The 23,415-nt window shown below is 45.6% G+C and overlaps 1 protein-coding gene across 3 annotated transcripts in view; it reads right to left on the bottom strand.

Moving 5' to 3' along the window:
* The window catches only part of FANCM (FA complementation group M), a 318,993-nt gene that overhangs the window by 55,118 nt on the left and 240,460 nt on the right, over positions 1-23,415 (bottom strand). For all 3 annotated transcript variants that reach the window (XM_082275430.1, XM_082275431.1, XM_082275432.1), the window contains one exon: positions 4,371-6,285. In XM_082275430.1, the coding sequence (XP_082131556.1) occupies positions 4,371-6,285 (1,915 nt within the window). The remainder of the gene's footprint in view (positions 1-4,370; positions 6,286-23,415) is intronic.

Genomic DNA, 23,415 nt, shown 5'->3' with positions numbered 1-23,415 from the left:
CCATGATGAGGAACTCTATGCTGGTCTTGGTGTCCCGGCTCTTCTCCTTCAGATCCTCTACTGGGGTCACAGAAGGTGCCATGAACTCCTGATACCGCCGGGCCACCTGGTCCCTCCTATGACACCAAGGCTGCCGTCTCTTCCCACTATAGCTGAGAGAATCCCAGTCTAGCCACCACCGCTGTCACCAGCAGGACCGAGGAGCTGGCTCTGCACCCCATGAACATATCCTACCTACTACATAACAGCCCCCATACGTACTCACTGATGCAAGTATCCTCCTGCAGACCAGTCTCCGTAAACTGTGTGGGTGGGGACCTGAATCTATCGCCATTTGACTGCTCTGGCTCTCTGTAATTTGCGTAGGCCCGCACTTCGTGATTTCCAGCTCAGCGCAACCCACAGTTTGGGAACTCCTGCACTAGACTATTTAATTACATCTACCTGCAGTAGCATGGTCTTTTTATTTAATCGAATCCCATCAGTCATCTTTTATGCCATGAACGTCTATTTACTTACACATGTAGAACCCTGGCTTAGTCACCATTCTAGGTACTATTTATTTTAATATTAACGTCCAGGTATATGGCCATTGTCATTGATGTTTTATTGGCTATACATGAGATGCAACACATTTAGTGCTCACAATCACTTGTTCCATTTACTAAATATTATATATGACAACCCTTATGTCCATTTGACCTCCACAGTTCTTCATATTAGAAAATCTAGACCACCTGTTCTATCTCTGAGGCTCCTATTTTGGCCGACCCCGTGTGTCAGGGCGCAGACGTACTTGTGCCCATCCGTCAGCGCACTTTCTCTGCAACTTTTGAGGGGATATGCAGAAGCTTTTCCAATTTTTTTTATTCTTGGTTGTGGGTTTGTGTTACTGTATACAGTATATAAGGTCAGTGTATAGATTGTTAAACTACTTTGATGTTTGGAACGTGACAAAGTCTGTGATAAATATATATCGTACTTTTTCATGTGTATGTATGTATTTATAGAACAACATTCAGCCAATGTGCCCCTGAAGAAGATGAAATCAGTTTTGTAGTATTTGAAACGCGTCGGGCCTCCCATACCCAATCAATCCCTCTTGGGATCTGGGCCCCCTTTGGTTGTTTTCCCTTTGGACTGTGTATTGTATGCCTTTTACTCCACAACCTTTTTTTATCGTGTACATTTCATTGCTTTGATTGTTTTGTATAATAAAGACTGTGCTGATTCCATTGTAGCCCCTTAAAGTCCCACAGAGGGTTTTTCTCCTATTTCCAATTGTTCTTAAAAGAAGAGGAATACACAAAAGAGATCTTCTGCAGGATGTGACACACCTGTCTTTAAAAATAACTCTGTGGACCTGGAAAGTCTAGAGATGCCTGCATGTGTACTCGTATCTTATATTGCTCCAGCAGACCCAAACTGCAGCTAAACTGAAATTCAAATGGCAACTTTAAGAACAGAGTTTCACTTGGCATTGCCAACCCCCCTACTGCACTTGACATTGCCTTTAACACCTCCTGTGTCTCCCTTTTGGCCCATTACAAACCTCTTAAGGGAGAAAAAAAATGGAGGCTACCTTTGTGTTTACATATCAAGTTCCCTGGAAATTGACCCAGACCAAGTATGCATATTTGGAAGTCTGTCTTCACTATTACTTTCCTCATCTAAGATTGTGCCAGGTCAGAGACTCAAAATATTAGGATAAGTTTACGCAAGCCTGGTCTTTCTGTTAAACAGATGTACATTAACAAATGCATCCATTTGAATTGGTTACTGAAGGCTGCCAACCAAAAAGCTGTGCAGCATTTTCAACAGCCCAACAGCATTTAGCGCAGTGCTATGCTTTGAGCCGCACTGAAAGTGTGCTGGGCGGGTGTGCTGGGATTCTATTTAGAATTAATAGCCCCACATTGCACTAACGTGTGTAGCAAGTGCTTCCACTCAACAATGATGTGAACAAGCCATTAAAGTCAGACACAAGCAGGCAGTTAGAAGAAGAAACAATGGCAACGTTAATTTTTTCCTATAGTGCAGGTATATGGCGTTAAACGGTAACCCCACTTTTGTGGAGAAAAAAAATAGCCAATAAAGAAAAAACAATCTAGTGTATACAATTGTGACACAAATCATATTGCAACTGAATGTTATTAAAGCGTAACTCCACTTTTGTTGAGAAAAAAACATTCCCCTCTAGGTGATCTCTGTACATTAACAAACTTGTTGCAGATTCCTACCTTTTGTTATTCTGAAGACATCATTGTTTGTTCCTCTGCGCTGAGTGGGTCTAAAGGGAGTGGTTTCAATTATCTATCAGCTGTAGGTCTCCAGTAAGGAAGGTCTCCAGCTGGGCCTACATCCCTTTAGACGTGCTCCTATTGGGAGTATCTCCCCAAAAATGACATTTTTATTGCATGTGGATGCCAGAAATCTGACTTGTTTCTTAGGCAGACTTCTGGGAAAATTGGCGAGCCAATCACACAAGCAGGAAATTATGTTTCTGGGGTGTGGTCAGTATACATTCTGTGTACAGAACAGCTCCAGGTAGCCATATTGCATTGCAATTTCAGATATTACAACAGCTGCAGATTGAAAAGGAAAGGTTATTTTTAATAACATTCAATTACAATATGATTTGTGTCGCAATTGTATACGCTATATTGTTTTTTCTTTATTTGCCATTCCCCCCCCCCCCCCACAAAAGTGGAATTTTCCCTTAAAAATGTCCTTTCCTTTTCAATCTGCAGCTATTGTAATTTTCTGAAAATGCAATGCAATATGGCTACCTGGAGCTGCTCTGTACACAGAATGTATACTGACCACACCCCAGAAACATAAATTTCTGCTTGTGTGACTGGCTCACCAATTTTCCCAGAAGTCAGATTTATGGCATCCCCTGCAACAAAACTGTCATTTTTGGTGAGATACTCCCAATAGGAACACATCTAAAGTGATGCAGGCCCAGCAGCTTTCCTCATTAGAGCCCTGCAGCTGCCACAGCTGATAGATAATTATGAAACCACTCCCATTTGACACACTCAGCACAGAGGAACAATGATTTCTTCAGAACAAAAGGTAGGAGTCTGCAACAAAGTTAGTTAAAGACCCTTGTGATGTACAGAGATCACCCAGAGGGGAATGTTTTTTTTTTCTCAACAAAAGTGGAGTTACACTAAGTATCCACAGGAAAGTGGAGTGAGCAGGGACAAGTGTGACATCAGTTCCTAGTGTTATAAAATATGTGGACACACATGCAGTCCATGTACCTACTTTACATCACAGACGTGCTTTAAGCCATTTTAAAGTGACTTATTAACTAGGAGATTCAAAAAAGTACCACATTATTAACAAGGTGAAGTAAAAAAAAAAATGCTTTTTTGGGATATATAAATATGTTGCCCTTTGTTAGGTTACATGAATTATTCAACTGAAGGATACCCAATTATAAAATTCTTAGTCTAGATATACAACACTCCTTTCACCCGATCCAATATGCAAGGTTGGCAAGGCTCCCTCTAGGCTCCCTTTTAGCTACCCCTTAAAGAGCAAAGGTACAGCCGAGGGGACACATGGGCCCTTGTCAAAGGGCAAAGTTTACACAGCAAAAGTAAGTGTAATCTGAATTTGAAGGTGTTTTGCGTTTTTGCTGAGCAGACCAAGTGGCTGGTCAGTGGTGATATGATAACAAAGGGAGAACGGTGGAAAACACAGCTGAGTAATCAGGCAATTCCAGAAAAATTTTTAAATATGTCCCCAGGCCCTTGAAGCAGACCTGGGTAACCTAAGCTACCTATGTATTGCTATAATTCATGTGATCGGATATATGCAAGTAGTTTAGACTAGTCTATTATTGCAACTATGGGCACCAGCATTTTAATAGTTTAATTTTTTTAAGTGATTACCTCTTCACAGTAGTCAGATTCCTGAATGGGTCTTCTATCTTTAAAAAGTCTTTCAGTTGCCGTAAATCCAGACCCTGATAACATCAGCGTAGATATTATAGAGAGCAGCACTGTGGTCATGTCGACACTTTGGTCTACTCTAGGCCATTTACAAAATGTATGGCTGCAGGCTATGTTTGAATGGCCAAGCATAGATGGGGGCAAAGATAGGATGCCAGCGCTGTCTACCAAACATACAGTTTGGTAGACTGTATGTTTGGTCTACCAAACATACAGTACTGTGCTGTTTTTGGCAGGGGGCGGCAGAATTACAGTAGAAGTTGTAATATCTGGAGAACTGATAGTAGTCTTTGAATGAATCCGGAATTAAATACAATGAAAAGGTAAACATCTATAGCTCTGAAATTAATAAAATGCTGGTGTCCAAACATAGGCTTTAGGCAATTAGAAAAATATAGTACGTACTAATTGTTACAGAGTGGTCATTCTTGGCTAAAGGTGGATTTGTGTCAGATCTTTTCTTATCCGATAAAGGTGAATTAATTTTCCTTGGCCCTGACTCTGGAGTCGAGTGGGTATACATTTCATGTTTAGCCACGGAACTGCAAGGAGTTTTGACGCTTTTGACTTTTTCCATTACTGGTGTTAAAAATGAGGAACCCATAGACGTTTCAATTTCCAAGATAGGGTTTTTAAACCCAATGGTCACTGGGGTTGACATATTTCCTCCTCTGATACTACTTTTAGGGGGGCTTGGGACTTTGAAATGTCCGGCTTCTTCTACACATCCATTTCGTGGCTGTACCTCTTCAGAGTTCTCTTCTTCTGAATGATCATCATCAAAAGAGAATCCAAGGTCAAAATTGACTGAAAACAACTCACAGGAGCCAAACTCCTCTTGATCCTCGGCCTGCTCCAAGTCCTTGGAGGACAAACAAGTCTCGTTTTCAGGTTCTTGTTCTGTATGGTCTTCCATTAATAAGGATGGATCAAACATATTAAAATTAACAGTGGTTAAATCATGATTGTGGTTAATATTTGTGAATGCCTTGCTTGAATTAGGTTTATCAACCTCAGAATATTTTTTATCTTCAAATAAGTCAAAGCTGTCCTCGAGACAGTCAGGAACAAAATCCAGCTCTGTTCCATCTTTATGCTGATGTATTACATTATCATTGCTCTGATAGGGGCTACGAGTTCGAGTAGTTTCAATGTCAGTCTCATCACTTTCAGTAATCTCTTTGCTGAAAATAGAACTCTGGACATCCACTTCCCCAATTTCTACTTTGCTGTTTTTACTTTGACTGCAAGTTTTAGGCAATTCATATTTTTCAGCACTCTCTTCCTTGCTATCGACTTGATTTTGGAAATGGGCAAAGGCATGTGTTTTAGGAGAGTCAGGGTTTTCAATATAGGTTTCATCCCCTTCAGTGTCAAAAATGTCATCCCAATGACTATCACTTTGAGCCTCTTGATCTTTGAGTCCATTTTCCTCTACAGTCTCCACATGATAATTCTCTTGAGCTGACAAAGCAGATAGCCCAGTTTCACAAAGCTCTGCTTGGGGAATAGAATTAGACTTTTTGGGAGGTGAAGCTGGTCTTTCTCTCAAGAATAAATTCTTTATGTGATTGTGGGATCCCTGTGCACTGCAATGTGCCTCCATTGATGCATCAGTGTTCGCTTTTTCACAAGGTAAATTTCTGCTTATGAAGGTATTCCTAGAAATGTCTACATCTTCTAAAGAATCAAGTTCATTTAATAAAGGAGGGGAACAAGTCAAGAATTTCTTTACACGTGATAACATATGGCTTAAGACCTGAGAGTCTTTTCCAATAAACTCTGAAACTGGATGATTATTTTGTGTATACTGGGTATAAAACAGATTATGTAAACCGTCCGAGGTGTCTTCACTGAAACTGTGGTACCCAGAGTCAGGCTTATTTGGAGATGCTCTGCTATGACCTTTAGTTGCAATTTTTGGAGACTTCAACCCCAGTCCATCAGAAGTTCCAAAAAAGCTGCCAGTTTCCATTTCATCTGCCACATCTAGGGCAAGATCTTGATCAGGACCAATCTCAGCATCACTGCTCACTTCCATTGCTGTGGCATGGCCTACTAATTCTGTATTTTCATATTCAGTGGAACAGGAATTAACTTTTTTAGAAGACTTGTATAGTGGCTGAAAATCTTCATCGTTTTCAATCAAGGAAAATGAAGTTGAAGTCTTGCAAGTTTTAGTTTTGACAGTAGACAACTTCTTTGAAGGTTTGGAAATTATAGTGGGGCCATCGCAACTATCTTGCTTAGACTTATGTGAGGGAAGCACATCAGCTTTATCCAAGAAAGCATTCATTTCTTTATCATAACTGCATCCATCCTGCAAAATATATGTACAAAACAGTTTTAAAGTACATGCAAAGCAATATTTTACACACGCAAAAAAAAAAAAAAAAAAGCTATATTCTTAGTTTTGTACCCCTGCCAACAAACCTATAAAAACGTAATATTTGTTATGCTATTCTGAATTCTCGTTTTAATGATTTAAAGTTTTCTTTTAACATTTCACAGTAATGCACATTTTTCACCACAATCAGGGGAGGACTGGGCCAGGGGGCAGGGAGGAAATTGCCCCCTGGGCCACTCTGGTGCTCCGTAAAAAAGCTGCACTGCTTCTGCCACAGACATGCCTAAAGGATTCCTGTTGAAGAGGAGTAAAAAGTCCCCACCGCTGACCTACTGAGTTCAGGATGAAGACAAGGACACAGCGCAGCCCCCCCATCATGGATGGTGTAAACTGTGTCTGAGCAGAGGCCGGTTCCATGCCCCACTGGAGACTCTTCTGCCCCAGCCAGCCCCAACCAGGCTGTCCCAGCTCCCCCCAACCGCCCCCTGCTGGCCAGGTCAGGAACCCGGATTCAGCCGGTAAGTAGAGAGTATCTAGAGCAGGGCTTCAGCTTAAAATGGGGGTCAGGAGGAGTGTTGGGAGAGTGTGAGGGAAAGTGGGAAGGGGGCCAAGTCGCTGCACCATGGGCCTCTGGTTTGTCCTTGCCTCCTGGGCCGAAAATCGCCAGTCTGCCCCTGACCACAATTATATAAATGGAGGATTAGGATAAAGATTGTTCAATCAGGTTTCACTTGTAAAGTGCACTATGCTGTTAGTAGTTCGTAATAGAAGAAAACATGGATGGAGGAGTTTGGGGTGGAGAAACTTGACTGGCCTGCATAGAGTCCTGACCTCAACGCAATAGAAAACCTTGGGGATGAATCAGAGCGGAGACTGCGAGCCAGGCCTTTTCGTGCACATCAGTGTCTGACCTCACAAATGCACTTCTGGAAGAATGTTCAAACATTCCCATGGACAGACACCTAAACCTTGCGGACAGCCTTCCCAGAAGAGTTGAAGCGGTTTTAGCAGCAAAGGGATGGCCAACTGAATATTGAACCCTACAGACTAAGACTGGGATTCCATTAAAGTTAACGTGTACAGGCAAGCGCCCCAATACTTTTGGTAAACTAGTGTACTTTGGAGGGAGGGGAGACATTGGGGTCTATTAGACTCCTAATATCTCCATAAAGAGTATCGGTCACCTGTCCAAGGCTATCTCGCTTGGGTTTGGTAACCCCTTGGGATAGCAGAAAAGTTGAATAAAAAATTAAAATGGATTAAAAACCAACAAACATTTATTGCCCTGTACACACTCACAAATGCAAATGCACACCCAGGGAGCGCATGTGCATGTAAATCATGATCACCCCACATGAAATATCGCCAAAAAAAGTTGCAGTGAGAGCAATCATTCTAGGGCCAGAGCTCACAGTTACCTCTGAACTGATGAGCTGTAAAGGCTTTTTAAAGTGTTGCCTATGGAGATTCTTGGGTACCATAGTTTTTCATAATATCATGGGCGCACACAATTTTAACACTTGATAAGTTTGGTAATGTTTTGCATGATATACACTCATCTATTATATTTTATCACAAAAGGTGTTTTTTCTAATGCGTTTGTGTGCACTAAAGTTTATTTAATATTTTTCCTGAAAACATGCTTTTGATAAACAATTGCACAAATATCAAAGAACAAAAAATGCAACTACTATCCTTATTCTACAAGACCCCTGCTTTTAGAAAATATATTATGTTCTGGGGATTTAAATTAATTTTATGTTCACAAATGCAGGCTTTTGGGTGTGTGCAATTAATTACAAAATTGCTCTAGTTACATAGTAGTTGAGGTTGAATAAAGACAATGGTCCATCCAGTTCAACCTGTGTAGGTGTGTGTGGCCATAATCATCTCTCATACCCCTTAATGTTCTGATACTTGAGATGTATGTCCAAGAGTCTTTTGAAAGTAGCCATACTTCCCGCAGAAACCACCTCTTGTGGTAGAGAATTCCACAATCTTGTAGCCCTAACAATAAAGAACCCCCTGCGTTGCCTGAGGTTAAAACGCTTCTCCTCTAATCGCATTGTATGTCCTCGCGTCTTCATGCAATACTTGCGACTGAATAGCTTCTTTTTCTATGCGGAGATCACCATTGAGGCATTGGTAAATTTCTATGTCCCCTCTCAGGCATCTCTTCTCCAGGGAGAAAAAATTAAGCGATTGTAGACGCTCTTCATAATTAAGGTCCTCCAAAATCTCTGGACTCTCTCCAGCTCCAACACATCCCTCCTGAGGACTGGCGACCAGAACTGGACAGAATACTCCAGATGCGGTCGAACCAGAGTTTTATAAAGTGGTAGGATTATAGTTTTAACTCTGGAATACATCCCCTTCTTAATGCATGCTAATATTCTGCCGTTTTGGCAGCTGCCACTTAACATTGCATGCTATTGCCTAGACTATCCTCTAACAAGACTACCAGATCTTTCTCCATTTTTGATTCCCCCCCCCCCCTAAAGTGTATTGTGCTTTTATGTTTTTAGTCCCCAAGTGCAAAACCTTACACTTCTATACATTAAACCTCATTTGCCATGTCGTTGCCCACTCTGTTATTTTGTTCAGGTCATTCTGTAGGATATCTGCCTCATGCTGTGAAGTTATTGCCCTGCCCAATTTTAGGTCATCTGCAAAAACTGATATAGAACTAATGATCCCGTCCTCAATGCTGTTTATGAATAAATTGAACAAGGTTGGTCCCAGGACTGAGCCTTGGGGGACTCCACTTACCACCCCAGACCAGTCTGAGTATGCGCCATTTATTACCACCCTTTGGATACGGCCTTTTAGCCAGGTCCATATCCAAGAGCAAACCTTGTGGTCGATGCCTGCCGACCTTATTTTATAAATTAAGCGCTTGTGGGGGAACTGTATCAAACGCCTCAGTGAAATCCAGGTACACCACATCCACAGGTCTCCCAATATCTAGCTCACAGCTCACCTGCTCACCTCCTCGTAGAATGCCAAAGTGGATATCAGAAAACAACAAAAACAAGCATACAGTGGGCTGGTATTTTTCCCTAGTATTAAGATTTTACTAACTGATTCTTTAGTGTCTTGATGTTTTTCTCAAACTTGGATGGGGATATTTACACTGCCTGGATCTTTGTGCACATCATTATTGCACTATATGATTTATCCTGATATATTCACTATGGCACCTTCTAAAATATCCAATGCAGTCATACCACATTACTTGCTTTTACTTACCACATACTTTCTCTGTTTTTAGATGTATAGATTAAACCCATATAAGCTCAAGTGGGGAATCTGACCCCCAGGACTGGCCCGACAGAAAAAATTTACACTTTAGAAATTTGTCAATATATTTCAGCCAGTTCAGTGTCCTTCATACAGATAGGATATAGAACCTGTATGTTTCTAGTGACATTTTTAATTCCCTTACATTCCAGGGAACTTCCTTCTTTGGATTTCGTTAAATATTTCACGCTATGCCCATTATAAATTTTCTTAATAAAGGAAAAGGAATTGGCAGCACTCCAGGTTGAGTCAAAATCTTGTCACGATTGTCATATTTGGATGTCCAGTCAATAAATCTGGATTTTGACTCAACCTGGAGTGCTGCCAATTCCTTTTCCTTTATCAAGTTTTCACGGAGGCGAGCCGGGGCATGCACCGGTGTGAGTGATCAGGCAATTACACCACCCTGAGCAGTGAGTTCTTGTCTCATAAATTTTCTTATTTGAGGTTTTCCTTCAACCATAGTTTGATATTCATTTTTATCTTTTCTGGGTGCTCGGCCCGAGTGGTGCCCTTCAATATTCCTTTGCCTTACATACCCCCACATAAAATCTTACTACTGTAAAATCTATGACTAATTTTAGATATTGTTAGTAGTTCTATTGGAAGGTCAGTTCCCACTGCCTTCCTCTTTTAGGAATTTACAGTTTTTTATAGATGTGACAACTCCGGTCTTCCTTCAAACTGTTGTCGCTCACTTCAGGGCGCTGAATGAACCCTGTAAGATCTCATATTTTTTTTAATCTTCACAAATCAAGGGTTAGAATAGCTTTTTTTCTAGGCAACAGATTTTAGGAAAGATCACACACCCAGCCAGAAAAACAAATAACTTCAATACAGAATACCAGAGTATTTTGAACACTCGAAATCGATGGGCTCTCTATAGTTTTTTATATATCAATTGAAAGACACAAGATGTGGCCCTGAGGGTAGATCTCTAGTCGCAAAATTCTTCCTTGGAGGCAAGACATACAGTACATACTCGCTAACTTGTACACTCCCAACCAAGATCAAATTAATACCATTATCCACTACCTTAGTGGCTAGGAAATGTATTTCTGTGCTAAACTGGTCTAGACTACTCACTGGTTTGCCGCTCCCACATCAATGGACTTTAATATATCAACCCATAACTTTATATTCCTGATATGTGCCTGCTGTACCATGTACATGTATAAAATAAAAAAAAGTATTCTGCCCTCTTTGTAGGTTACCTTTGTGTGAAACACCTGGGGTTCCTGCCAGCCCCTCCCCCCAGTTTCCTATTAAAACTGGCCACACTAGGCATGCGAGTTCAGTGTGGTCAGTTTTTTTTGGGTGTGCCGAGAACTCAACCTGCTCTCCTCCAAAGATCAGGCATGTGTTGACAAGCTTCTTCCCACGCACAGCCATTAGTTTCACCTGCTTCAGCTCTCAGAAAGAAGAGAGGGTATGTGATCACGTATAAAAAAAAAAGGGGGGGGGGTATTTATGTTATTTATGTTTTTTATTTGTATACAAAATGTTTTGCCTTTTGTTTTGTTTTTTTAAACTGAATAGGTTGCTCTATACGATGAGGGTTTACATATACTTTAGGACTTTCCTGTGCCAACCTAAACGAGTCAAGGTGTGCACACTCTATTCTTTGCATAGCGACTATACCTTTTTTTCCTCCAGCTCAAAAATCCTACAGCCTATCAACTGGTTTCTCGTTTGTCAATACACTCTGACACTTCAATTCTTTAGTTCTATCAGTAATATCCTCTGGTTTAACAACGGTATTGTAAATCAATCCCATTACCTGAACTCACACCTCACCGGACATAGAAACTAAATGAAAATCTCCTGCAGGATACTCTGTTTCAGCTATATGTGAAGCTTTAGCTCATTTCATCACCCTGATAATATTCCCCTTTCTCTACAATAGAAGGCTCTCAAATGTGTGTTGAGGAAGGGTTTAGCATGACACTAGATTGAAGTAATGTTGTTTGACCCAAATGTCCAAGCTTTTTGATCTGATTGCGCAACTTGAAAGGATTCCTGAATAAACACCAGTCTGCAGACATACTCCTCAAGGCTCGTACACACAAGTCAAAATTCGGCCGTAATTTTTCGTCTGCCCTGCCGATTTTCGGCTTGTTAGTATGATGCTTCCGACAACCGACTCCGACTTTTCGGCCAAATAAAATCTGGTGTGCAGGCTATAAAATTTTTGTCCTCCGTCAAAACATGTCCGATTTTCGTGCAGTCAGTACAGATTTCGACAGGGAAAAATCTTATGAGCAAGACTGGGCATGCTCAGAGAAGAAAGAACACAAAGAAAGCAAACCAACACATGACATCACTTCTGAAGTAGAATTTTGTCGTGCGGGAAAATTCGTGTGCAGTCTAGTCACATTCCAACCAACAAAACACCACTCTGGACAAAAGATGGACGACCGGTCGGCGGAAATTCGTTGCGTGTGTACTAGGCTTTAAACTAATACCAGAAAGACCTTGTTACAACTCCTAAACCAGGGCCTAGTCTCTAAGGGACTGTGTGCCAATAAATGTCCCTTTGACTTCAGACTATTGGCCAGAGCACTAATAGTATAGCCTCAATATTGATACTGAAAGATCCCAAAGGGGGTTCACACCACCCAAATGGAATAAGCCATTCAAATCATCTCATTAGAAATGTTATAATGTATTGAAACCCTTAGAGTTCACCACTCTTTTCTAACCTTCCTCATATATAGAGAGGGCAAATTGAGAGAACCGCTCTCCCAAACACCTCTTCCTCAGAAATTGCCATTTTAGAACAACCCTTCTTGGAGAAAAATTAAAAATATTATATCCCCTTTGTAATATGCTAACAGCCTGGGCCCAGATGTCTTTTATTCATGCTTTTATGCAGTTTTTTTTCATGCTTTTATGCAGTTTTTTTCAGATGCGCTTATCCCTTACAAGAGCCTTTATTGACCTCATCAGATGAGCCATTCCCCACACAAGCCCTTGAGACTTAGATTGTTGTAATCCTGAAATTAGGAAAAAGATACCTTTGCATGCGGCAGCTATCGCCCAGTATCCCTAACCAACACTGACATCTGTTTATTTAAAACCACTGCTACTAGACTAAGAACTTATTGCTGGTCTTATTCACTTGGCTCAAGAAGGATTTCCCCCTGGCACGAGGCCCAGGATAATACCATTAAGACCATCTCTCTCATGAAGTATGCCAAAGGTCCCTACATTTGTTATATCTGTTGATGCCAAAAAGGCATTCAGTAGAGTAGACTAGGACTTTACCTTAGCAAGATAGATCTGAGCCATACATCTTCCAAAGAAATGTTTACCTTCTATCCTTATCCTTCCACTTGCATAAGGGCTAACCGACTTCTCTCTGATCCTTTCTACATTCGCAATGGTAACTGTCAAAGTTGCCCATTGTTCCCCATGCTGTATAATCTTACCATGGAACATCTTGCAAAGGCACTATGTTGTAACCCTAAAGTTAGGGGGATGTCTAGCTGAGCATCAGTATTGTCATTTATGCCAACAATTTTTTACTTTATAAATTGAGGGAATGAATGTATGCGAGGAAGTCACAAGAAGTTTGAGCTCTTTGGAAGCTTAAGGAATACGGTTAATTATGATAAAATAAATTGTTTAAACCTTTCCCTATCGACATGGGAAGTTTTAGAATAAAGCTTAACTTCACTTCTATTGGCAGGATTGTGGCAGTAAATACAACCCCAATTCCAAAAAAGTTAGGACGCTGTGTAAAATCTACATAAAAACATAATGCAAGGATTTGCAAATCTCAAACCCATATTTTATTCACAGCAGAAAACAGAAAACCTATCAAAGGTTTAAACTGAGAAAAAGTGCTATTTTAAGAAAAAAAAGAAAAAAGGTAATATTTTAAATTAATGGCAGCAACACATTCCAAAAAAAGTTGGAACAGGGCAACAAAAAGCTGGCTAAGTAGGTGGTACTAACAAGGAAGAGCTCAAAGAAAATTGTGCAACTAAGCTAATTGGCAACAGGTTAGTAAAATGATTGGCTATAAAAAGAGCTTCTTGGAGAATCCAAGTGTATCAAAAGTAAAGATGTGAAGAGGTTCACCAATCTGTGAAAAGTTGCATCTAAAAATGGAATAATGTTCCTCAACGTGAAGTTACAAAGACTTTAAAATCGAATAATCTACAGTACATAATATCAGCAGAAGATTCAGAGAATCTGGAGAAATCTCTGTGTGCAAGGGACAAGGTCAAAACGCGATATTGGATGCCTGCGATCTTCTGGCCCTCAGATGGCACTGCATTAAAAACAGCCACGATTTTGTGATGGACATCACTGCTTGGGTTCAGGAATACTTAAAAAAATCATTGTCTGAAAACAGTTTTCTGTGCCATCCAAAAATGCAAGTTAAAGCTCTATCATGCAAAGAAGAAACCATATCTGAACATGATGATTCAAAACAATGCCATCTTCTTTGGGCCAAATCTCATTTAAAATGGTCTGTTGCAAAGTGGAAAACTGTTCTGTAAGTAGACGAATCGAAATACAATCTAATTTGACATTCTTTGTGGCAACTGTGGGCACCACATCCTTTCAACTAAAAAGGAGGGGGGCCTTTTGGCACACAGTTCAAAAGCCTGCATCTCTGATGGTATAGGAGTGCATTAGTGCATACAGAATGGGCAGCTTGGGTATCTGGGAAGGCACCATCAATGCTGGAATGCATATGCTCCCATCCAGACGTCTGCTGCCATCAATTTCAAAATAACCTTTCTTAAAATGGCAAATTTTTTCAGTTGAAACATTTGATATGTTTTCTATTGTGAATAAAATATGGTTTACGAGATTTAAAAAAATCATTGCATTCTGCTTTTATGTTGATTTTACACGGTGTCCCCAACTTTTTTGGAACTGGGGTTGTATCTGGGCATGTACATACCTTTGAACCGAACATTCTTGCCGATTTGAACTACAGCCATTTATTTGGATACGGGTGAGGACGCACCTTCATGCTGAAGGAGCCTTGTCCACGGGTCTGGAGAAGCCCGCTCTTGATTTTCTATACCAAGTTCGCTGGGATCCTCCAGAGGAGGCTCCGAAGGGCTCCGATCCCTTGTCAGTCGACCTTGAGGGCCGAAAAAAACTTCTTATGAGCCGAGGAGAGCCCATGTCTACGAGGGTCCTTGCCCTTAGTAGCCTGTGGAAGAAAGGTACTCTTCCCCCCTGTAAGACCTTTAATGATGTCATCCAGGGTAGCACCAAACAGGCGATCTCCTAGACAGGGAAGATCAGTTAAGGCCTTTTTAGAAGTCTGGTCCGCAGACCAGCATTTGAGCCAAAAGACACGCCGAAGACACGCCGAAACAGAGAGCCGAGCCACTAGGGGAGCCGCATCCAAAGACATCACAGATTAACTGCAGCCCCCGGACCAGCTTGTCCAACAGCTCAGCAAATGCAGGGTGGAGCTACTCCCCCCTAAAGCCTAGCCCATTCGGTCAGAGTCTGCGACACCAGGGCAATGGTGAATATCGGCCTCAGTGCCGAACCAGCCAGGGTGTACAAATTGCGGGCCACAGCCTCGCCTTCCCGTCAGCAGGGTCCTTAAAGGCTGGGGACTCTTCAATCGGAATCATGGTTGCCTTGTTTAATCTGGAAACAGGAGGGTCAACCACCGGTGGAACAGTCCACTTCTTACGAAGAGACCCCTTATAGGGGTATCACCTAAAAAATTGCTTAGAGACCCCAAGGGGACACTTTGGTCGTCCCCACTATTTAGCGACAAATCTGCCAAAATAGGAGGGGAAAGGGAACACCTTTTTCACTCTGGATGGCTTGTGAATGCCAAAAAGGAACCTGCCCCTCTGCCGCAGCTTCAGCTCCATCCTTCATCTTTAGGGTCTCACGCATAGCTACAATCCTCCTAACTATCTGAGGATTCAGGGAGCGTGGTCGCAGACTCAGCAGGGTGGCCCACGTCCGCGATGGCTGAATCAGATTAAGGATCTGATGAGACCGATGAGGCATTTTTATGCCAGCCCATCGCCCAAAAACCACCTCCACCTGGGACACCATGGACTTCAGGACCGCCGTCAGAGCATTGATGGATGGATGGATGGGACCCGGAGGGCCCCGCAGCCTCAGAGAAGGGATCAGGTGGGGAGCTGTGCTCCAAAGACTCCAGGAGTCACCAGAGGGACCCCACAAAAAAGTGTAGAACACTGCTAAGGGACAACCCCCACCGATCTGGTAGCCTACCCAGTTGCCAGCCACAGAGCACCAATTGATCTTCAGTAGATAGGGAGAGGACCCCACCAGAATCACTACCCTGCAGAAACCAGGCACAGCAGCTGCCAGGAGAATCTGCACTGCACGAACGGTGATCAGGAAATGAAAAGATCCAGGAGTCAGCACCAGGGGATGGGGAGGGACTCCCATGGCTGAAATCGCCGCCCAGAGGGCTCTACTGTCATGGCCGCTGCTATTTTCAATAGCAAACCACCGCAAAATGGCTGCCGGACTACACAAACATGACCATTATGCAGGAAGGCTACAAGTAAATGGCGGCCTCATGTGGCTCCCAGGGACCCAGGAGGGATCCCCAGGCCTCAGAAAACAGCACACGAAGGAAGCGGGGCCCTGGCAGGAGCCCCTACCAGGTACAGCCCCTCCCACAGCTGATCGCCGGCTGCGCACCCCCCCCCCACCTCCCCCTCCCTTTGCCAGCACTGTACCTTGCCCCACCCTAGGCAGTGGACAAGGCCACCCCATAACCGCAGCATCAGTGAATGGGGGGGGGGGAGATAGTCCACAGGAACCACCGGACCGATGAGGGGGTTGCCTAACAGGAAGGAGGGGAACTCAGGGGTCCGACCGACCCATTGAGGGGCCCACGTCCACCCCAAAACACACTGGGGGGGAGAGGGGGGACAGTTACTTACCATGCCAGAAACCAGGAGGGCACCGCTCCAGACAGAACCTCCTCTCCATCGAAATGGGGGGCTGACGGCCAGGAGGAACGCTGCGTCTTGGACCAAGACTCGGTCGGATGCGACCTCGCGAGGCATTTAACTCGCAGGCCAGCCCCTGTCCAGCTGAGCCATGTTGCGGCTGACCTAACGCGGAGCTGAGGTCTGCACGCGCTCGCTGGCCAGACTGGGGTGACCAATGGATCTAGATTATCCAGCCCGTCGCTCAGTCCGGCAGTTGATTACAGGTCTCACAGGAAAAAATCCAGGAGAAAAAAGATTCTATCTAAAAAGAAAAAATTGCCAGGACCAGAGATCCCAGAAAGGAATTAGGTCCCTACTCCTGACTAGGCAATAAAAATAAAAACCGAGTACCAATAGCAGAGAGAGGGCGTATACCCCCTGGGACTGCCCATAGGTGTAGCCAGACTTTTTTTCTGCCTAGTGTCCTACTTCTGTAGGGGGCAAAATAACCCAATGGTTAAGAAGATCAGGAGCTGTGTCCATCAATGAACGAAAGAGAAAATAATTTTGCCAGCTTTTTCACTTCTCTGGAACAGCTCATATCCACAGACAACAATGAAGTAGGGCGGAACAAAGATTTTTGTACTCAACCTGTGTCCCTGAGCTTCAAGAAAATTTTATTGCGACTACAAAAAAGTTTCCTCATCCATTTAGAGACACAGGAAACCCTTCACATTTAAGATATCCAAAAGGAGTCCAGCTGAGGGGTGAGCAACACAATTTCTAACAGGCTTAAGAACAGAACAGTATTTTCTTGCTCATGAAGGAACACAGAATTTCAGAGATTGTAATGACATTCAAAAGCAGTCCAGCTGAACGGTGAGCAACTAAACACTTACAGGACCCACTAGGGTCTAGCTGTAGCTCAAAGAGACATTGAATAGACCTTACGCCCAAAGCTGGTACCAGATGACACCTCCTCACCACCTGTTTTAACATCCCTTTCCACTGTGCCGCAGCTGCATTGCATGAAGGTGCAGGGCGGTTGTGCCACGGCCCTATTAACTTGAATGGATTGCGCTCGGTGGCATTAGTTCCCACTGAACACAGAAAGGGGCTCAATTTTTGCTCTGGCATGGGTATGGCCCTGAATGGCTGCATGTTTTTGTTTAGGTGAGCAGTCTGGGGAGATAAAACTGCAGCTCCACCTTCTTTTACTGCCCCCTGGCCACCCATATGAATAAATCTCATACAGGACCCATCCAGATTAGCAAATAGGAAAAACTGAATTTTTGTAAAATCTTACCTGTAAAATTCCTTTCTCTGAGTCCTCCGACAGTCGCCGCCTCTTCATATTCGTCACTAATGGGGTTATTGACCTTTGCTCCGTAGGAGTAGCTAGGCAACAGAATATATTAATATCAAAGCTTTTAGCATATCCCACCCCCAGGGGGTGGTCCCCTCAGTCAATACCTCCCTGCTTCCTGCACACCAACTCAGTTTCAGTAGAATAGCAGTAGAGTACATAAACAAACCCCAAAAGAGGGGCGGGGGCGGCAACTGTCGGAGGACTCAGAGAAAGGAATTTTACAGGTAAGATTTTACAAAAATTCAGTTTTCTCTTACGTCCTCCGACAGTCGCCGCCTCTTCATATTCGTCACTAATGGGGACGTCCCAAAGCAGTGTAGACATGAGGGGTGGGAAAAACAGCAGCAGCGCCTAAAGCAACGCAGTACCCACATCAGAGAAAGGAACCTTACCAAAGTAAGAGAACCAGCTGGGCAACAGGAAAACGTGCTCAACAGGAGCAACAACCCAGGAAAAAACAAGTAACCCAGGGGTAAAAAAGGCACCGCCGCACTAAGAACTTTACGGCCAAAAGAAGCATCTGCCGATGCCTGAACATCCACTTTGTAAAATTTCGAGAAGGTGTGAACGGACGACCAAGTCGCCGCCTTACACACCTGGGCCACAGAAGCCCGATGATGACAGGCCAAGACGTACTCAGAGATCTGGTAGAGTGCGCCTTCACAGGCACGGGAGGAACCTTCCCCCTCAAAGCATAGGCCTGCTCAATGGTCTGTCTGATCCATTTGGCGATGATAGAAGCTGACGCCGCCATGCCCTTCCGAGGTCCCTCAGGAAGGACAAAGAGAGAATCCGACTTGCGAAATGATTTAGTCGATGACAGGTAAACCCTGATCGCCCTAACAACATCCAAGGAATGTAAAGCCACCTCCTTCGGATGCTTAGGCTTCGCGCAAAGCGAAGGCAAGACAATGTCCTCATTGAGGTGAAATTCCGAGATCCTCTTCGGAAGAAAAGACGGGTTAGGTCGCAAGACCACCTTATCCAAGTGAATCACCAAATACGGAGACTTGCAGGACAAGGCCGCCAGCTCAGACACCCTGCGAGCCGAAGTGATCGCCACTAAGAAGGCAACCTTCTTGGACAACAAAGACGAGATCTCCCTGATATTTTCAAAAGGAGCATGTTGCAACACGGACAGAACAAGGTTCAAATCCCATGGAGGCAAAGGCTCCCTCCTAGGAGGGACCAAATGTCGCACCCCTTGAACAAAGGTGCTAACCAAAGAGTTAGACGCCACAGGACGTTGAAAGAGAACGGCCAGCGCAGAAATCTGACCCTTAATCATGGCCAACGCCAAACGCAGGTCCACGCCCATTTGAAGGAAAGCCAACACTCTCGATACCGAGTATGAGCAAGGAGAATACCCCCTGGACTCACACCAGGCAAAATACGCCTTCCAAGTATGGTAGTAAATCTTCCCTGAAGAGGCCTTCCTGGCCTTGATCAAAGTGGGAATGACCTCAGGGGAGAGACCCCTATCCTTCAGGACCTGGCTTTTAAACAGCCAGGCCGTTAAAGCCAGCGACTGTAAAGCAGGATGGAATATCGGTCCTTGAGACAGAAGGTCTTCTCGAAGAGGCAGACGCCACGGAGCGTCGACTGCCAAATTCACGAGGTCTGCGTACCAAGACCGGCGAGGCCAGTCCGGTGCCACCAGAATCACCGTTTTCGGTTCCGAGGCCAACCTGCGAAGGAACCTGGACAGCAGCTGAATCGGTGGAAAGGCATACATCAGGCGATACTGATGCCAGGGCGTCACTAACGCGTCCGAGGCGTCTGCCCGAGGATCGCGCGTCCTTGCCACGAACCTTTCCACCTTGTGGTTTAGACGAGACGCGAACAGGTCCACATCTGGGGACCCCCACTTAGCGCACAACATCTGGAAGACATCCGGGTGAAGGGACCATTCCCCCTGGTCCAGGGTCTGGTGGCTCAGATAATCCGCCTGCCAGTTTTCCACCCCCGGAATGTGAACTGCAGAGATCGCCGGAACGTGCGTCTCGGCCCAAGACAGAATGTCGGCTACTTCCCGAGCCGCCCGGGCACTCCTGGTGCCCCCTTGGTGGTTGATGTAGGCCACCGCTGTGGCATTGTCCGTCTGCACCCGAACTGGACGGCCCTGAAGCCTGTCCGTCCAACGCAGAAGACAGAGATTCATCGCTCGCAATTCCAGAATGTTGATCGGAAGGGAGGATTCCTCCTCCGACCAAGTTCCCTGGGCGGACAGAACGCCCAGAACACCACCCCAGCCCGACAGGCTGGCATCCGTGGTGATCACCGTCCATGACAAAGGACGGAAGGACTTGCCCCCCAACACCGCCGGGGATTGGAGCCACCACAAAAGACCCCTTCGGGTGAGATGGCTGAACGACAGCCGCAGATCCAGGGATTGCGGACGCCCGTCCCACTTGGCCAGGACCTCCGCCTGCAGCTCCCGCGTGTGAAACTGGGCGAAGGGGATCGCCTTGAAGGCCGAAACCATTAACCCCAGACACCTCATACACGTCCGGAGGGACGAGCACTGATTGTCCCTGAGGGACCTGACTTCGCACTGAAGCGTCCGAAGCTTGTCTTCCGGCAGGAAGACCTTCGCCTGAACAGAGTCCAGAATCATCCCCAGGTAGGGAAGACGAACCGACGGACACAACGTCGATTTTGGAAAATTTATCGTCCAGCCGAATTCCTGCAGAGTCTGCATCGTGATGGACAGGTCGTTCACCAGGCCCTGACTGGTCGCGGACCGAATCAGGATGTCGTCCAGATACCCCAGGACAGAAATGCCCTGGGCCCTCAATAAGGCCAGAACCGGCGCAAGCACCTTGGTGAAAACCCGCGGAGCCGAAGCGAGACAGAAGGGTAACGCCACGAATTGATAATGATCCTCCGCAATGGCAAATCGAAGGTACCTCTGGTGACCCTCGAAAATGGGGATGTGTAGGTACGCATCCTTTAAGTCAATGGAGGCCATGAATTCCCCCGGAACCAGGGCAGCCACCACCGAGCGCAGGGATTCCATGCGAAACTTGCGAACCCGCACAAAGCGGTTCAGAGCTTTTAAGTCCAGAATCGGACGTACTTTGCCCTCCTTTCTGGGCACAGTGAACAGATTGGAATAAAACCCCCGAAATCTGTCCCGATGAGGCACCGGAACCACCACTCCCTGGGCCCGCAGGTCCCGCACCGCCAGGTGCAGATCCTGCAAGCGCTCCGGAGGCAGCTGAAGGTTTGAGGGGAAAAATCTGCCCGCCGGCCGAGAGAGAAAACTCGATCTTGTATCCAGATCGAACGATTTCCTGAACCCACCTGTCCCGAATGCGGTCCAGCCAGGGTTGAAGAAAACCGAGCAAATGTCCCCCCACCCCAGAAACGAGTGAGGGCGCCCCTTCAGGCCGCATTGTTATGGGCAGCGGATCCGGACTGGCCGGACTTCTGCTTACCCGTCCACGGCTTCTTCTGGGAGCCTTGGCCTTTGAAGGGCTTGCCCTTATAGTGCAAACGAAAGGCACGAAAGGACCCCTGAGAGGGCCTAAACGAAGCATTCTTCATACCGCGAACAAACTTATTCTTGTGAGATTGGGGCAAGAGAGTGCTCTTACCCCCAGAAAATACCCTTTATCAGAGTATCCAAAGATTCGCCAAAAAGGCGAGATCCCGCGTAGGGCAAATTCGCCAGAGTCTTGCGAGAAGATTGGTCAACCGACCAACATTTCAACCATATCAGGCGACGGTTCAAGACCGCCACACTAGAGAGGCGCGCCGCCAAAGGGACCAAATCCAAGTCCGCATCACACAAATACATGACACCCTGATGAATCTGATCCACCATAGCCAAAGTTGTCGGCGGGTCAGAGTCAGCCACCAGAGTGCGCTTGAGCACCTGCGTCCAATCCGCAATAGCCTGGACTGCCATAATGGAAGCAAAAATAGGCTTCAGCATAGAACCAGCAACCGTATAGGCATGACGGGCCAGAGATTCCAATCTCCTGTCAGTCGGGTCCCGAAACACCGGGGTATCCTCAGCAGGGATCGCAGTTGATTTATTTAAAATCGCCACCGCGTGATCCACCTGAGGCGGTACACACCAACGCTCATCAGTAGCCGGTGTAAAGGGATAACGCAGCTTGAACCTACTCGGCACAGCAAAAGGCTTTTTTTTTTAAAATTGCGCCATTGCTCATCAACCGCGCGCTGAAATTCCGTAGAGCAAGGAAAAACCTTCGATGTTTTGCGTTTCCTCTGCGTCCCATAAGAGGACATCAAAGCAGGAGGATATGGTTCATCCTGCAAATGCAGCGTTTGCTTGATAGAAGCAACCAACTCATCCATGAGTGCAAGCTCTTCAGACGAGCCAGGGGAAGAATTATCAACCCCTTCCACCTCAGCCTCCCTGTCGGACCCCACAAGGTCCAGGGATGAGTGAGACCCTGAGAAGGGCACTCCAGCCATAGCAGCCCCATCGCCCTCTGAATCAGAGGAAATAGACACCCTGGGCCGTTAGTGGATCGATCAGCCACCAGCATCTGCACCTGAGCAGCTAAGTTAGCCACAATAGTGGCCAGATCAGCCCCCTCGGGGGAAGCAGCAGCCCCTTGGCCCCCCACCAGGGTGGGAGGAAACTTGCAATCCTGAGAATCCATGCACCAGCAAAATAATTAATAAAGGGTACTGCCCCTTTAGGATCGCGGCGAGCGCTGCCCACCGCACCCACTGAGTACACTGACCCCCACAGGGACAAGAAACTGGGCAAGGAATACAGGAAAAAAGGAGATATAAAACCTGGAGAGCTCACACAGGCTGCTGCACCGATCGCTGTCCCAGAGGAAAAGGAAGTGATGCAAGACTGACCGCCCCTATGAAGCCTCTGCAAGGCTACACAAACATGGCCGCTCGGCTGAGGAAAAAACCCTGGGCAAATAGAACATGGCGCTGACATGTGGTGATCGATCGCCGGTCAAAATGGCGGCGTTTGGCGCCAAAAAACGCTGTGCAGTACCTCACAGGACCTGCCACCATATTTTTGCCCCAGAAAAACGGCGGATCGCCGCACAGCATGCCGAAATTCTAACTGCTTCATATAACACCCAGCAGAGCGAGAGAGCCCCCCCCTCACAGCCCACACACAGGCAGCAAGTGCACACAGGAGCTGACAGGTAGCACAGCAGCCACACAGACATGCAGGGTCACACAGTCCCAGACTGACACCCAAAAAAGACAGGTCCCCACATAGAGTCACACTTACCAGTCCGGATGGCGTGGGGAGCCTGCTCCAGCGACCAAACCGCAGTACTGAGGACAGGGAGTGTCGCAAGCATGACGCAGTGGAGTTGCGGTGCGAAACCGCAATGGCGTCCAGTGAGGTAGCCACCTCACCGATAGCATCCCTGCAGCGAACAGGGATGGGTTGTTCAATGTGCCAGGGCAAAACCTAAGCTGAACGCTCAATGGCAGGCTGGGAAGCCCCTGGCCCTGAGCCCTGGGATCCAGGGTGGCCAGACTGAGACCCAGCGCCACACGATCATC

Source organism: Pelophylax lessonae (genome assembly GCF_965119305.1).
Source record: "Pelophylax lessonae genome assembly, chromosome: 13".
Lineage (NCBI taxonomy): Eukaryota > Metazoa > Chordata > Amphibia > Anura > Ranidae > Pelophylax > Pelophylax lessonae.
Note: the sequence above shows the minus strand (reverse complement) of the source record. Positions and strands in the feature narration are given on the sequence as shown.